The sequence below is a fragment of the Eublepharis macularius genome, chromosome 1, assembly GCF_028583425.1.
Source record: "Eublepharis macularius isolate TG4126 chromosome 1, MPM_Emac_v1.0, whole genome shotgun sequence".
Classification (NCBI taxonomy): domain Eukaryota; kingdom Metazoa; phylum Chordata; class Lepidosauria; order Squamata; family Eublepharidae; genus Eublepharis; species Eublepharis macularius.
The window spans coordinates 55822976-55840320 of NC_072790.1; the positions used below are offsets into that span (position 1 = coordinate 55822976).

The 17345-nt window shown below is 41.3% G+C and overlaps 1 protein-coding gene across 1 annotated transcript in view; it reads right to left on the reverse strand.

Moving 5' to 3' along the window:
- Positions 1 to 17345, reverse strand: part of SNTG2 (syntrophin gamma 2) — a 439152-nt gene that overhangs the window by 57421 nt on the left and 364386 nt on the right. The window contains exon 12 of the mRNA XM_054979235.1: positions 16184 to 16300. Within this exon, the coding sequence (XP_054835210.1) occupies positions 16184 to 16300 (117 nt within the window). The remainder of the gene's footprint in view (positions 1 to 16183; positions 16301 to 17345) is intronic.

The window sequence follows — 17345 nt, forward strand, 5'->3', positions numbered from 1 at the left end:
ATAAACTGCTCTGAGTGGGTGTTAAGTTGTCCTGAAGGGCGGTATATAAATCAAATGTCGTTGTTGTTGTTGTTGTTACTTTAAAAAAAAGAAAGTTGGGAATTCAAAGAACCTGCTACACCAATGGTACAGTAATATAACGATATTCTACTATAGATTTTTTTTTAAATGGCAAAAGCCCTGGTAGCCCAGGGAAATGGGGGACGGCCATTTCTTGTGCCTGAAAAAGAAGCATGGTTTGAAAGGGATACAGCTGTTCTCATATAGTTCATAAACAGATGTAAATGCATTTTGAAAGCATCATCCCCACACTGCTTTACAAAGAGTTGTAAGCAAACAAACGAGAGGTATTCCTCGGGAAGGAAACAAGATCCCAGGAATGAGAAACAAGTCACTTCAAAGTATTCAAAATGACAATGCAACGAATGTGACAACATGAAATGCAATCAGTATTTATAATAATCAATATCACAAATGGTCTATTAACTTTGAAAGGAAAAATGAATCCTCCAATGAAAGGAAAGAAACTGTCCTTTCTGGTACAAAGATGCTTTCTTTTTTTCTTTTTCTCTTACAGGTGGAATGAAAAATTGAAGCTCCCGAAGGGCTTCCCTGAGTTGCCCTCCTTCCACGAGTATCAGGAGAGAGAAGCACATTCATTGCATTGTCATTTTGAATGTAAATCTGAAGACTACTGACTAGATAAAAACTATATCTTGTTTTGGTTCAATATCTAGTACTGGTGCTTTGAAGTGACTTGTTTCTCATTCCTGGGATCTTTTTTTTTTTTTTCAAAGAGTTTTTTTTTTTTACAAAGAGTTGTGGCAGCAACAGATTAAAAAGCAGGTTAAAATGATAATGTTTGAAAGAAAGAGAAAATTACTTTTCTTCCTCTTTGCTTCTATTCATTGGTGCCAGACCTTCAGAAATACCTCAGATCAAAAAATTTCCTCAGTTCAGACTACTGAAAACCCACAACACTGTACTGAGTATTCTGCCATTGTAGGCCCAAGGTTTTTTTTGGTGCCCTTGGTAAATGGTGGCCTTGATGCCACCACTTCAAGAACAAGAAGAAAAATGCTCCAAAGTGCAAATAAATAAATAAATAAATATGGGCCTGTAGCTGACCAGAATAGGAAGGGAAGAGGCTCATAAGAACAGAAGAAGATCCCTGGTGGATCAGACTGGTGATCTATCTAGTCCAACATCCTGTCTCACACAGTGGCCAACCAGTTACTCTGGAGCTCCACCAACACAGTGTAGTGTCTGAGACTTTCCCTAATGTCACCTTCTGGTGCTGATATTCAGAGGTATACTGCCTCCAAATGTGGAAGTTCCCTTTCATCACTATGGCTAATAGCCACTGATAAACCTATTCTCCATTAATCTGATTTCAGGATTCTCTCCCAGCGCCTTTCTTGGATAAGCCAAAGCGAATGGAAGTCTCAGAAAAACTAGCATAGAGATTTGATGTGGTCTGCAAGCCACAAATTGGCCATTGCTAAAATTAGGCAAACATTAAAAGTAATCTTTAGTTCTATTATAACAATAGAAAAGCTGTCAGAGTTTCTTTTTTTTTAAAGTAATTATCAGTTTATCTGATTAAAAGCATGCTCCTGATAGTATTCTGCAAATTTTATTTCTTCTTTCACAGAAGGGTAGATATCTTGGATAAGGTCCCAAGCCAAACCTAACAAAGACTATGCAACCCGAGCAGATAGATTAAACCATTTTGAGATGTCGGTTTTGTTATAAGGGAGCCATTGTGATCAAGGGATTAAGCCTTTTTTTTCCATTCAATGTTTTTGCTGAAGTCTTCATACAATTCTTGAATAATAGATTAGCTTTTAAAAAACTGGTTTAACCCATCAAGATTGACAATGCTGATACTTGGCTTTGTCGCTGTAATTCAACTTTCATGAATGTGCTGATCTCTGCAAGAAGGGTTCCTTTGTCATCAGCTTGCAAGTCTGATGGAAAAAAGTTTCCCAGAAAATATGCACTAGGATATATTTCTAGGTATGCAAAGATATGCATATGAAGAATGTTCCCCTTCACTGAAACGGGGAAACAGAAGATGGATTTTAGGGAAAACGTGTGCCTGGATTTTTGGTTTGCCACCCTGCAGAACTGAAAGCAGTGGGAAGGCATGGTAAATTGGCAGCATGGATACCTGCCTGCCTTCCTTGTTATTGTCCACCACCCCTTGGTGTTTTAGGGGTGGGGGGAAATGTTGGAAAAAGCAGTATTGTGCCAATGACCTGAAATCACTTCCCAGACGTCCTGTCAATGATGGGCTGCCACCATGACACTCTGTCCAAATCCTAGAGCATTTCATCAATGTTATACCAGTGATATGATGTCAATCCTGAAAATTCATGAAAAGTGCCATTATTCCCCCATCCCTGCCTCTTTCCTCTCCCACTAATAGAAACTTAGTATTCTTAATAGGTGTGTGCCAATGTGTGTTGTGTGAGGACCTGGTAGTTTTAGTATTTTCCCTGCTTCCCTCTGTGGAGCACCAAAGCTGGGGGAAAAGCGTCAAAGGTATGTTTTTATAGGAAAAGGTGGCACACGTCCCTGTGCCGATCCAAAATACCTCATCCAACAAAACAAGCAAACAAATTTTGTACAAATATTTCTTGCCAAACCTAAAAGGCAAAATGTACAGCAAGTTTGGCAGAGTTTGCAGGGAAGTTTATCAGCGTTTTCCATTTCCTTATTAACTTCATCTAAAATATAGTAAAGCTGTAATGGAAGGGCCTCACAAACTTTGGTCCAGTGCTTTCGCTAAGCATTTTAGGACAGCAGATTCAAATCCAAAATCGTTCGAGTAAGGAGAAGACTGGAAACTGCTTCCTACCACTCCACAAAACAAAGTCTGAAGCCTTCCTCCAGTTTAAGTTGCTCTTTTTCTAACAGAAGAGCCAAGTTGAAGGTAGGTCTTGTTAGGCTGGAGGATTCTTCAGTCTAAGACCTGATACTACCCTGTATATTTAAAAAGCACAAGAATAGGGAAAACTCATATTGATATCTTCAGTTTATTCATCCTACAACAAAGGAAGCCACTAAGAGGAAAGCATAGGTCTCATTAGGTCTGACATTTTGCATCAGGCAAACAGATTATGTATGCACTTTTGTTTCACAGTGTAACTGTTTCACAGTTTCACAGGTAGGATTAGGTCCTGTGCACCATGATTTATTTTTACTTAGTTTTTCCTGACAAGCACAGAAGTAGCTAGCAGGAAACAGTAGGTGGAAAATTAGAGCAAATGTAAAACTCTGAGTCAGAGACTTACTTAAGGTTACTAGATTTTTGATTAATAATACAAGTATATCTCTTGCTAGTAGGGGTCCCATCAACTTGGAGGGAAAAAAATCTCCTGCACTGATAATAGAAGTCTAATGGGATGTGACTTGCCAGTGACATTTCCTCCATGCCATGAAAAGCATCAGCTACCCATTTTAGGAAACCGCACTTGATCTTAGCCAAAAGGCCAAGAAGTGATACCTATTTTAGGGTTGCCAACTCTTGGTTCAATTTCTGGTTCCTGAAGATGTGGGGATGGAGCCTGAGATGGCTGAGTTTGGGGAGTGGACTCAGCATGGATGTGATGGCATAGAGTCTGCCCTCCAAAACTGTCATTTTCTCCAGGGGAAACTGACCTCTGTAGTCTGATCTGCAGTAATGCCAGGAGAACTCTGGGCTGTAACTGAAGGCTGGTAGACAGGCCTTCCATTTTCCTACTTGAAGTAAGGGATCTTCTCCTGCTGCCAGCGGACACTCAGCTGGCCTGGGGGTGGGGGATGGCAAAAAAGGAGAACATCAGCAGGGTCCCAATGTGCTAACATCACTCCCTGTACACCCAGAAGTGACATGAGCACATCACTAAGGGAAGCTGGGTGTAATGCTTTGCCATATTAATAGTTTTTGTTTTGTTTCTGCTGCTTAATATGAGGGTTTTGAACGTATGTTTACCATGGTTAAAAATGTAGGAGGGGAGCTGGATGGGTGACTGAAGCTGGCTCTGATTGGATGGTGGCTGTACCCTAGCAGGCAGAGTGAACTGCAGTTTTTAGTCAGTGCTGAGGGGAAATTTAGTCAGTCAGTCTGTGTGGAACTCTGTGTGACTGATAAGGAGAGAGTTATTCTGTTATTCCAGAAGTGAACAACTGAGGGAAATAAATCTTCGTGACTGAGTGTTTATCATTTTTAGCCTAAGTGGCAACTGTGTAGAAAATTAGTCTTTGTGACTGAGTCTGTGAATAAACATAAGATCTATACCTATTTTGATACTACCAAGCTTATGAACCTACTCTGAAACTGTTATGTTTATAAAACGGCAACTATTATGCATATGTACTTACAAATAAATTCTATTTCTGGTTAAGCAAAACACCTGTTCCATTTGGAATATAGGATCCCCAACAGCCACCTAGGGTTCCCAGGTGCCCATCAGTGGTGGGCAAACTCCCAGGGCTTTGCCTCCATGCCTGCTTATCTGCCAGTGATTAGTGGGAGGTGGCAAGCCTCCCAGAGGTCACCCACCACTGGTAAGTACCCTGGGAACATGCACAGTGCATGCGCTCCTGGGGGTGTGTGATGACATCATTTCTGGGAGTGATGTTGTCATGCTCACCATGCGAGTGCTCCTACGCTTCATTTGGGGCCAATTTTGGCCCCACGTGGAGCTCGGAATCATTCACGCAGTCAGTGCGATGACATCGCTCCCCGAAATGACGTTGTTGCACATATGCCAGGAGCGCATGCATGCTCCCTATGTGCATGAACAGAGACACGTGAACAGCATGAGGTAAGTGCCAGGTCCCCCCTCCCACCAGGAGGGGAGAGAGACCTGGCAACCCTATAGCCACCCCTACACACTGACCATTATGTCACTGCCATTTATAACTAGGCCTTCCTATAATACAAGACAAACTGAAGAGATCTAAAGCAAAAAGGCTTTGGTGGCAGCAAAAACTATTTTGAAACACAAGTAAAAAGTAGGTCGGCAGCATAATACTGGCCATTTCAGAGCCCTATAGTGAAGTGCCACTACAGAAGTGCCATTACCATATACAGGTCACATAAAGGCAGCAAAACTCCACACCGGAGATACTTTGGTATTAAATGATAGTCTTATGCCCAAATACCAGAGCATCATGGCATCCTCCACTTCATTCCAGGCTCATGGGAATGACATCAGCATGTTGCTGGAAACATGATGACATTGCCAGTGAGCTCCCTCCACAACCCAGTAAGTCTGCCCACCACCCACCAGCTGCCAGGGGGGACCTTGCAAGCCTACTGGCAACCTACCCTTCCCTGTATTAAAAGGGAAGGCCATTTTCCCCCTCTTAGAGCAGAACCACAAGTGACAAAAGGCACAGATTGGACACTTGTCAGCTTCCCTCAAGTTTTGATGGGAAATGTAGGCATCCTGGTCTCGCAGCTTCGCTCTCTGACTGCTGTCCAATGGACTTTTCAACTGTCACTTGTCCAACATTCCGCCAAGTTGCCTACATTTCCCATCAAAACTTGAGGGAAGCTGACAAGTGTCCAATCTGTGCCTTTTGTCACTTGTGGTTCTGCTCTAAGTTGTAGGCAACCCAACCTGCTAGGATGCTTATGGTGTTTTATAACAAAAGAAATATGAGTAAGAGAGTACCAATACAAGAATACTAATCAAAATGACAAATGTATTTATGGGCCAGCAATTCATGATTATGGAGAATACGATTTTGCACAAATGATTTTGTCTTCTTGTACTGATTAATAATTAGTAAAAGAAATGAGCACATTAATTCTGGAATGAAATATTAGAGGATGACTAGGTTTTATAGCATAAAACAACAAAACAGTGGAGCAAATATAAGGATTGGTATTGAGAATGTTCTCCTCAACATTTTCTATACATCTGGCTTATATCCTGTTCACCTGCAGTTAATTTTATTTATATATAAACCCTGGGCTATTTTTCAGGGGGAACGCAGGGGAATGGAGTTCTGGAACCTCTTGAAAATGGTCACATGGCTGGTGGCCCCGCCCCCTGATCTCCAGACAGAGGGGAGTTTAGATTGCCCTCTGCGCCGCTTGGCGGCGCGGATGGCAATCTAAACTCCCCTCTGTCTGGAGATCAGGGGGCGGGGCCACCAGCCATGTGACCATTTTCTCTGAGGGCAACCCACTGAGTTCCACCACCTCTTTTCCCAGAAAAAAAGCCCTGTATAAACCTCTTTTTTTTAAAAAACCACTTAACAAGTGCATGAAGGTAACTTTATCATTTAATGCTAGAGGATTAGTAGCTGAATGTGTGAACGGTGCCCACTTAAAAACATAGCATTTGAGATGATTTAAGATGACATGAAAGTTCTTTCTGTCATGTTAGATTATTTATATATGCTGCATTAATCAATGCAATGTGGTATGCCACATTCCACCACTTCATTCAGATGCACATGCACACGAGGGATAGTCTCTCATACACCTACCCCTTCATCTTTGCAACTATGATATCATCACAGACAAGTTGTGTTGCATATTAAAAATGAATAGGTTTTATCTTGGGCCCATAGTACTGATTCTGATTGTTAAAGAAATTGCCCAGTTTCCTGGAACATAGGATGAGTGCCTCACGGAATGCTTTTCAGAAGAGCAACAAGTAGCAAGTCAAAGATTCACAAGCAGGTTCCAAGCCACTGAATAAATATCACTTCACTGGGAGTACGTTTTAACATCCTACTACTGATCTAAGCCATTTTTAAGGTTTACAGATGTAGGTTTCTCTTTCATGATATTTGACAATAAGAAATATTTTAACATTCTTTTTGAGCTGCTAACTTAGCTTAATTAGCTAGTAAGCAGGGTATAAATTCAAGAAATAATATAATTACAATTAAACATGCATATGTGCACTAGTCTATAATTCACTTTTTGTATCAGAATGTTATATGGAAAGAAAGCAAAACAGTGGATGTAATCAAGGTATTGCAAGAACAACATTACAGGATGTTTTAATTACAGCAAAATTTGGATACATTAAGTTATCTTTTTTCAGGCTTGTGTCACTTTAACACTAATAAAGGCTCTCCTTCCAAATAGGCCAGAAAGCTGTAATTAAAAGTCATAATAGAATTTCACTTTTTCCCAATATATATATAATTTATTGTCTTAATACTTCCTTTCTGCTTCATTTTAGCGTTTTAAACAAGATATGGGGACGGTGAGGACACTCATTTGTTTACATCTGTGTTCAAGATTTAAAATTTTTTAAACTTAATTGAATGTCACAGTTGACAACACTGTGGTCCTTATTATAATTAGAGAACTTCCAGACAACTTTCATCCAACTTGCATTTAATCAATGTGTTTGTCTCAGTCTGTGTTGGCTGCTGTTTCAGGAGTAGCCTAACTGAAGTCCAAATGTGTGCTTCAGAAGTATGTTATATGAAGATTACCAGCCTTCAGTACAGGAAATTAAGTGCATTGCAATTGCAGAGTTTTGAACGGAGTAAAGCAATTTACATTTTTTTTTTGCTTTGAACACACACATGGATTTGTCTGCTGAAGTATGCATGTGGATTGCCAGGGGAAGTCTTAGCCAATGGACAACAGATGCAGCTGCAGGGGCCAGACTGTCTACAGTGCCATGCACAAATGCAGGAGGTAAAAGAAAGAAAAGAGCAGGCTCCTGCCACCACCACTTACACCCATCCTGTTTGGGCTTTGGGCCACCTGCTCACTGCCCCATACAAGGCTCAGGCAGTCCAAGGCTGCTGGGTGAGGGCTGCTTCTTGCTTGGCCCTGGCAGAGGTGGTGGTGGGGCATGGGGAGGGTGGCAGTACTTCTGGGTCCCTATCCTAGGCTTTTGCCAAGGTCCACAGAATCACCAAGTTTGCCCCTGTGTATTGCAGAAGATTTAGAGGCATGTTGTAGGACGCACTTGTCAGTTAATCCCAAGCACTGGCCAGGTACGCCTCATCCACTGAGTCTGTTTAAGGTATTTTGTCATCCAGTCAGGGTACCCCCATCCTCTCTTGGGCCCATGTTATTGCCTGTTGGGTCCAAGCCAAGCCACTGTGGCATTGCTGCAATAGCTTGGACCCAGCTGATGACAGCATAGACCCAGGAGGATGTCAATAATTACCTGTATTACTGTTGACTGGGAGCGTGCCGCGCTCCTGTGGTGCATCAATGCCCTCTACATTGTTTTACAACTTACAGTCACTCAAGTGCCTTGGCTGGAGGACTGGGCCTGCTCACATGAGCTGAAAGCACACTCTACCCTGTGGCTGTTAACTACAGCTAAATTGACAAGTTATGCTTGTTTGCCATTATGGGATTTTTCTAATGCATTTAAAATAACTGGTTTCAAGGTAATGCAAGTTTTCAGTTTTACTATTTACAGTACATTTATTTGTGCACGTATAAAATTACTTTGTTCCAGAAAGGAAATTAATATTTTTACTTACTGGTATTATTAAAAATCAATGCTTTTAAAAAATCACCCCTTAAATATATTACATATCCGTTTTACATTTCCCTGGTTTAAAATGAGCCAACTGTAATACAAACAAGTTTAAAAGCCTCACTCAAGCAACTGGGGCACTGGCAGCATTGCTGGGGCCAAAGGTGCAAGAAAGGGTAACAGGCATGGCTTATGCCTCTTATTGCCACTGGCACTTATAAGTAACTGATCTTGCCTGGTATCCTTATGTGTATAAAGAATGACCCAAACGTAATATTTAATTTCACACCAATTTCCTAAGTTAACATAACATGTGCAATACAAAAGACATGTATACTCTATGAACCAAGTATGACCCACTTTGAATTATGTTCCTAGATCCTATTCAAATACAAACTAGTAATCTTTAATATTATAGTAACCACTTAGCATGCATACATGTTCAAGAAATGTAGGAAGAAGAAACTGGAAACCTGATTCAAATCAATGGATTACATAAGTGGTTTTTCTTGGTAATTTAAATTGATGATTTAAATTGCTTATATATAAAATAATTCATTCTGATCCAATTCTAAATGTTTGCATTGGAATATATTACTTTAATACATTCAGAACTAGGGATGGGCACAGAACAGGAAAAAAAGAACCCTGAGTTTCGTGATTCATGGCGTTCCATGGACCATGAACCACGAACTTTCATGAAATTGTCCGTTTCACGAAAAGATTTGTTGGGTTCAGGATTCATCAGATCCCAGGGCCCTACAAGGGTCCCGTTCATACCCAGAGATGCCAAACTCACAGGGAGACTTCAAAGGCACCCTCACCCACAATCTTCTCAGGAAGGACAAGAGCAGAAAATAAGAGTCTTTTCAGTTTCTTTTGAAGAAGCAGCAAATCCAGCCCAAAGTTCCCAAATCCACTCCCCCTCACTCCAAATCCCGACAGACGCTGCCGTTGCTCCATTGGTGAAGTGGAATCACTTATTCATATGTTCTTTCGCTGTCCTTTCCATCAAGTCTATAGGGACAAGTTTATTTCCCCACTCTTAGACAGACCAATTGCAGAGGCAAATAAGGCCTGCCTGGAGAAACTCTTAATTGATGAAAATCCAACTATCTCCAGGCAAATAGCCAAATTCTGTCTCTATTTGGTTAAATTCCATAATAAAAAGAATAGCCATACATAGTCTGTCCTGCTCTTTTTACGATTTTAACTATTTTAATGTCAGTGTTTTAAATATTAGAATTACAGCAGTTCCCAGAGAACTATATACATTTTAAGATAAGATTTTAAATGCTAAATGTATTTTTCTATATCCTTTTTACGCTGGATTTAACTATTCTATTGATTGCTAAGGATGTATTTCCATTGTTATGGTCTCTGACCACAAATAAATTCATTCATTCATTCACTCCAAATCCCAACAACAGCTCCTCCCTCTCCATCTGTATATTGGAACTGAAAGCAGGAGGCACAGAGCTGTGCCTTATATAAGAACCGATCACATAGAGCAGAATAGGAGCTCTATGGTTGGCAGACAGACCTGCCTAACAGGATTTGGAGGGTTGAGATTGGTGTTCTCATGGCTACAGAAGGTCCATCTCCCCCCTGCTCATTGCTCTCATAGATCAGAATGTGAGATATCAGGTGGGCAGGGAGAGTTGCCTATCAAGGTTATGTGGGCTAAGATTGGGGTTTCCACAGCAAGAAAAGGTCTGCAGACATTCCAGGCCTATGTTGCCTAGGGTATCAACGGATCGATGCCAGCCTGTTTGGCATAACAAAGCATTCACAAATCGAACAAATCAGCCCCCAAAGTCATAGATTTCGTGAAAAACGTGGCCCCACGAAATGCGTTTTCATGATACACAAATCGGCCTGATTCATCACGAAATTTGATTCATATTTCAATTCGTGCCCTTGTCTAATCAGAACATCACTCCATGCCTGCAAAATCTTCCTGCCATTCTAAAACATTTGAAACACTGTTAGTTCAGATATCGCTTAGGACTGGGTCACAAACCTGTGTTTGTAATCTACAGTAATCTTTTTTTCTGTATAGTGGCTGAAGATAGAAAGAGCTATGAAGCTGCAAGGTTGTGTGGTCATAATTGTATCAAGATATGAAAATCTTGGAGTTACTGTTAATACTGTTCTGGGGCACTCCCACACTAGGGAGTGTTACTGTCCTCATCGTGTTGGTGGCACAATATTTTCCCAATTCTCTCTTGCAATGGAGACTCCATAGGGCACAATGTTATCTGGTTTTCCCTTTTACATCAGGCATGCATTCCTCCTCCCTTCGCTACTGTCTTTCCTCTACCATGAATCACCAACAACCCTCTTTTCCCGTTTTAAATTTTTTAGGTACATGCATAGTGCTGAAGAGGAATGGCACAACAACACAAGCCTTTTTTTAAAAAAAACCCTGCCTACTTATATAGCGCTGCTTAGGAGTAATGCTAACCTTGAAGCCTTCCACTCCTATTACAGCACGCATGCACACACACACATCTTGCACTAGGCAGGAGACTGGATGATTCCTCCCTCCCCCTTCTAAGGTAATTACAGCAGTGGGAATCTCTCTACACAATACATCTTGCATGGGGATGCTCAAGTGACTTGCTTGCTGTGTGGTCTTAGGAATGAAAACTTACGCAGATTTAATTGCTGACATTAAGGAAATTTACCAGATCTACCTAAAAAAAATATTCTCACTGGAAACATAGAGCATTCCAGTTTGGGGAAAGATTACAACAGGACATGAGAATCTCAGGCGACTAATGGTTACAGCAAAAGTCTTGTGGAATCCAAAAAGGAAACCCTAATGTAAGGACCATACTAACAGTGAAATCCTAAATAGAGCCACAGCAGTCCAAGCCCACTGATTTCAAAGGGCTTAGACTGCAGCAACTCTTCTCAGAATTCCACTGTAAGAGTCCTGATGTGCTACCCTCAAAGCAATGTCCAATGAGGAATCATCAAAGAGATGTAAGAGATTCAGGATGATAGGAAATGGTCACCCAAGTGGTGAGAAGATCCTGTATTGCAGTGGTGATGTTCAGACACAGAGAAAAAACAACGGACAATGGTAAGCTGGCAGGCATCACTCCGCAGGATCAGCTCCAACTAGCAAACTTCTGTCAGAGCACTTCCACAGGAGATCCTCCATTGTCTAAAAACAAGGCCTTGTCCCAGAGTCTTGGGGCAGCTCCAACAATCATGCACCATGCTTGGAAAAGAGCTGCGGATCAAATCTCCTGTCCAGAGGAGATGATCACCTCTTGCACAACCAAATGGAGGAGGTAATTCTGTGCCGGAGTCAGCAGCACCCAGAGATCTTTCTGCAGCACCTTGAGTGCCTCCAGGTCCTTCTCCTGGCATGCCATAACGGCTGACTGGAGCAGCAAGAAAAGCTCAGGCAGCACATAGCTGGCAGAGGCGTCCAGGTCCTCCCAGGAGTACTTCTCCAAGGTCTGGGCATGCTCAGGCAGCAGCTTGGAGGGCGACGGCTGGAGCAGGAGCAGGATGTGGGTCACCTTGTAAGTGGAGAAGCTCGTCGAGGAAGGCGCTGGGCAAAGGTTGGCTGGAGAGGAAGAGGCAGCAGTGGTGGTAGCAGCAGGGGCAGGAGCCACGGGCCCAGGGGCATCTTAAGCCAGCTGCTGGATCTGCATGAGCATGGCCAGGGTGCCATCATGGTCCCAACAGAGCAGCAGGTTTGAGGGGACATTGTGCAGGCAGCGCAGCTGGGTAGCAGCCAGGAGGTCGGCGGCATGCAGGAGGGCCGGCATGGCCTGGCCTGGCTCAGCAGCAGCATGCAGCTCGGCGCCCAGCTCCAGGCACAGCCCGGCCACCAGGGCAGGCTGGCCCAGCTCCAGGCACAGGTGCGTGCCGAAGGCCATGCAGCTGTGGGCGGCCAGCAGGTGCTTGGCCAGGCTGAGGCTGGGACCCTCTTGTGTGGTCTTATATTCCAGTGTACTTTGTTCCCTTAGCAGTGCACATGTATCCACAATGGGAGAACAAGTGTAAGATTCTTCACTTGATCCTACTCATATAAGATGTCTTGCATAGAGACACTCTGGGAGATGCAAACAAAAATGGGATTTTGAATTGCTGTAGTTGAATAACAGTGTAACAACGTTATGACTTTACAGAGATGAAGAATACATTTTTAAAAATCTAATATATAGGTGGAGGAAGAGATGTACCATTCATTCTTTTGCAATCCCCTGCCCCCTTTTATTCTTAAAGCTAAAATCCACATGAAATAACAAGCATAGCGTAACTGTGCTATTCCAAAATAGTTTTTTTAATAAAGAAAACAGCATATTTTAAAAAGCCTAAAACCCTTCCTTCTGCAGTTATGACTTGTCAGTGAAGCTGAGAAATATTGAAAAGTAAAAAGCAAGCAAGCAAGCAACCTAATGTATAGGTGCAGGGGGGGAGCGGTGGACAGGGAGAAGGCATTCCCCTTCACTGAAACTGAAGGTTTCTGTTCTGGACCCATTATAAGGCACACTCAAGCAATCGCTTGCAGGAAAAAAATATGAGGTTTTCAGGTTTTTTAAAAAGTGTTTCTTTTAGAGACAAAAATGGGCAACCCCTAGTTGAAGCGTAAATGCAGAATGACATAACGGGGAAAGGGGGGGGCAGGGAAAGTCCTCCATGTGAAAGCAGCTCTGGTTGCAGGATTGGAAAGGGGCCCAGGGGCTGTTGTCATCTTCCAGTACTGGATAAAGTATGAACTGAACCATGAAAGTTACATGACTGCTACATGAAAACCAAATAAATATATTGTCTAAGAAATCTTATAAACAGTAGACAGCTCACTTTAATTGGCCTCAGAAGTGTAGTGTTAAAAAAACAGATAAAATGAAGATAAAATCATTGCCTAATAACATGAAATGTATAAAAAATGGAAACATCAATGCATTTTCAGAATTGCCAGGATTTTATATGTAGTCATTATTAACAAAATTTAAATAATTGTGAAGAGTATGCCAAATAAACTTGATCTACCATATCCATATGACTAACCTTCATAGAGTGTTTACTTCAATGAAATGATTAAGAATAGCGCATTCTTCTTGACCATTCTTCAAATTAGCAGTGCTAATTAGTGCTAATGACAGTGGTGCTTTTCGCAATAAGCACACCTGTTTATAGGAAGTCAAAGTATCTGTCAACACATTTTATTTAACAGGTGCTCATTAAAACAAAGGAAGCTGGCAAATCATACGTACCTGTACTGCCATAAATAAATAACTAATAAATATATAAAATAGGCATTACTTTGTAAATGTGCGTGGTGTTTAGGGCTCTGTTTATCTGTGTACATACACAAATAATTTTAAAGGACATATTGTATACATATTGTATAATTGTATAATGTATTATGTAACTGAGTTTTAATTTTTTATATTTTGTTTGAACAACCATGAACAAAGTAACAAATAGAAATTACGGTATATTGTCCTCTCTTTGCTTGGCACACTTGGAAGTGTTGCAGTTCATTTTCACTTTCCACTTCCAGCTCAGTTTTTTTCATGCAGGTTTCCTCCTGATGTACATTTGCCATTAATATCAAGTTCCTCTTGAATATGCCGCCATCAAGAAAAGAGTGGTGCTATTTTAATATCTTTGTACAATGTTTTAAATGTTTTATATGAAATGTTTTAAATGTTGTTATCCACCCTGAGCCTGCTTGCGGGGAGGGCGGAATATAAATACAATTAAATAAATAAATAAATAAATAAATAAATAAATAAATAAATAAATAAATATCTTCTATGTGACCTTCTCTTCATGAAATTTAACAGAAATCTTAAGTTTCTGTCATATCTGAAGAGCTTTAATTTACAGTTAGAGCTGTTAGTTTTACCATAGAGTTTCTGGTGATTCCTGGAGAGATGTGACATCCAGGTTTTCCACAGATGTGATATAACACTGTCTCCCAATGGCACCCGCCATTTCCCTGTCCCTCCCAGACTCCCACTTGCTGCCAGCCACTGGCTGGCAATCCTGCTCTGGATCCAAGCACAAGCCCATGAGGCTTGCCAACCTTCTCTGGATTCAAGTCCATTAGGTTTGCCTGAAGTCTACTGGAATTGCATCTGATCTAAAGACGACAGCTTAGTTCTGCTGGAGGAAATGGCTATTTTGGAGGACTGAAACTATGGCACTATATCCCACTGAGGTCCCTCCCCTCTCTAAACCTGACACTCCCCAGGTTCCACCACTAAATCTCCAGGAATTTCCCAACCTTGAATTAGCAAATCTAAATCAGTATTTATATGATGTTATTTTCACATCTAGCATGTATCTTGAATTCCTTAGCACCTTGGCATGCAATTCAATTCAATTCTTTAACTATCCTGTCTGTTATTTACCCAGAGAGTAGCTCTGATCATCACTGTATGCCTTACCTCTGATGACAAGAGTTTCAAAATCTCAAGCATTAGTTGTAATATAATATATACAGTTTAAATAAATATAAGTTAAATTAACATACACTTATAAACATTTTGATTACTCCCTTGTTTGATTTCTTTAATTAAAAAGTGGGGTTCTTAAGCTTTTATTGCTGCTGTAACAAATTCGTACCAGGGATGTTTTGAGAGAGTAAGTAGATGGTACCTAATATCATGCCAGGTGACAGAAATATTGGGTTGGATCCTATGGAGCGGTTCCTTCAGGGTAGAGGCAACTCCACCAGCACAATAGCCTTTTCTGTTTGCAAAGAAAAGGACATGGCTTTTGCCTGCTGGAGACTCCCAATTTGTGCCTCACATTGTTCCTTCTGGACCTCTGACCCAAGGATTTCAGGAGAGAAAGAAGACTGCAGTGAGAAGTGGGAAAAGTAAAGCTGCCTTCATCTCTGTGACTGCGCTCATGCCTTTTAGGAACCAAGCCTAAGATTCCTCTCCCCCCTCCTTTCATATTATGAGCTCTCATAACTAAATCCTTTCCAAACATTATACTGTAGAACCCATTTGATATATTGAATCAGATCCTGTGCCACTGAGATGCTCATTGTCCCTTCCAATATCTTAACTTTTTTTGTATCTCCTTCTAAAGCATCAGAGAAGCTTATGAGGAAATGAAGAAAGATAGCATTCTAAACTGAGTATGCAAAGAAAAAAATAGATCTTTAAAGTGATTCACCTTGGGACACAATCAAGAGAAGTCCTGTTTAGCTTTGTGTATGAAGTTTATATACATCTCTGCTTCTGAGAGACTTCTGACTCACAGTGCTGTATCGCCAACAACTTTTGAAACTTCCCCAAGATTCAAAGCAGCTTATGGAGGAAAAATGTCAAAAAGCCCCACTGCTTATTCAAAAGTCACCTCAAAGCTTGATGCATTGTGCTCCTGATCTTCCTAATATGCTATACTAGCATATCTACCTCAAATCCCACATTAAAGGCAATGTAATAGTTCACTGGTGACACTTTGGGGCCTTGGATCACACCACCAGGGTCTCAAACCGAGCTGAAAAGCAAAGAAGTCTCACAGGCCATTATTAAAACTTTGAATAGTCCAGCTCCTGTGGATCTTGATGTTTTATGCATGGGAGGAAGAGATTAAAGGTGTCTGAAAGAGTTATTCTGAACTTCCTTTGTAGATTCAACCTTCCTTCATTATCTGATAGGAAGGGACTTCTTCAGTACCGGCAAAGGATTTCCATAATAATCACATACAAAATTGTTGCTTACCGGAGGTGTGGTGAAAATGTAGAACGATGAACCCTTCAGCGCCAGGAACTTGAATTTATACAGCTGTGGGGAATCTGCTCCCTGAAGTCTCTCATTCACCCACCCCATATGTATCACCTGCAGAATAAAACCTTTGAAAATTAATGTTGGCTGAATTGATCGGTAGAACATTACCTTAAGCAAGATTCCTGTGGTTTTTCCATCATTCCCACAATGGATAGAAATGAACAGCATTTTTTAAAACTTTTACTCTCTTAACTTGCCCTCTAACGAGCCATTCTATCATGCATGGGATCTAGTGCACTGTATGTGTGAATCTCATTTTGTTTTTATTTTGTCTAAACTGCTTAAAACCATCTAATGATGAAAGTAAATGCAGCATAAACTGAGCAGTGTGCAATAGAAATATCTCAAAGCAGGTACATGCATGGCTTTTTTTCAGCAGGAACGCAGGGGAATGGAGTTCCGTAACCTCTTGAAAATGGTCACATGGCTGGTGGCCCTGCCCCCGATCTCCAGACAGAGGGGAGCTTAGATTGCCATCCGTGCCGCTGAGCGGCGTGGAGGGCAATCTAAACTCCCTTCTGTCTGGAGATCAGGGGGCAGGGCCACTAGCCATGTGACCATTTTCTCCAAGGGCAACCCACTGAGTTCCACCACCGTTTTTCCCAGAAAAAAAGCCCTGGGTACATGTATCATAGTTATGAACTATGAAGAGGCACAGTCCTGTGGACATGGTCCTCAAGTAAAAGGTATCAGGTACAGTCCCTGCCACCTCCAGTTATGATAAGATCTCACATAGCAGGGAAGAGATCCTGAAAAGCTGCTGGCAGTCACACAAAAAGTACTGGGCTCGACAGACCAACAGTATGACCCAATATAATGCAGCTTCATATAATCATTTTTATAAAGATTACTCTTATGTTACTTATTTAAATTTGTTGCTGTTCCAGTAGAGGTTGCATCTTATGGATGTGAGCACAGAAGGCTCTAAAGTTTTTGAAAGATCCAGACACATTTTCAACTCTCATTACTCTGCAAATATTATCTCCCATTTCATTTTGAACTATAGCATTAATTTTAAAATAACATTATATATAAAACAGCAACAAATAAAGTGTTCCTCTTGTCAATAGTACCGTGCATATTCACAGTCCAAATA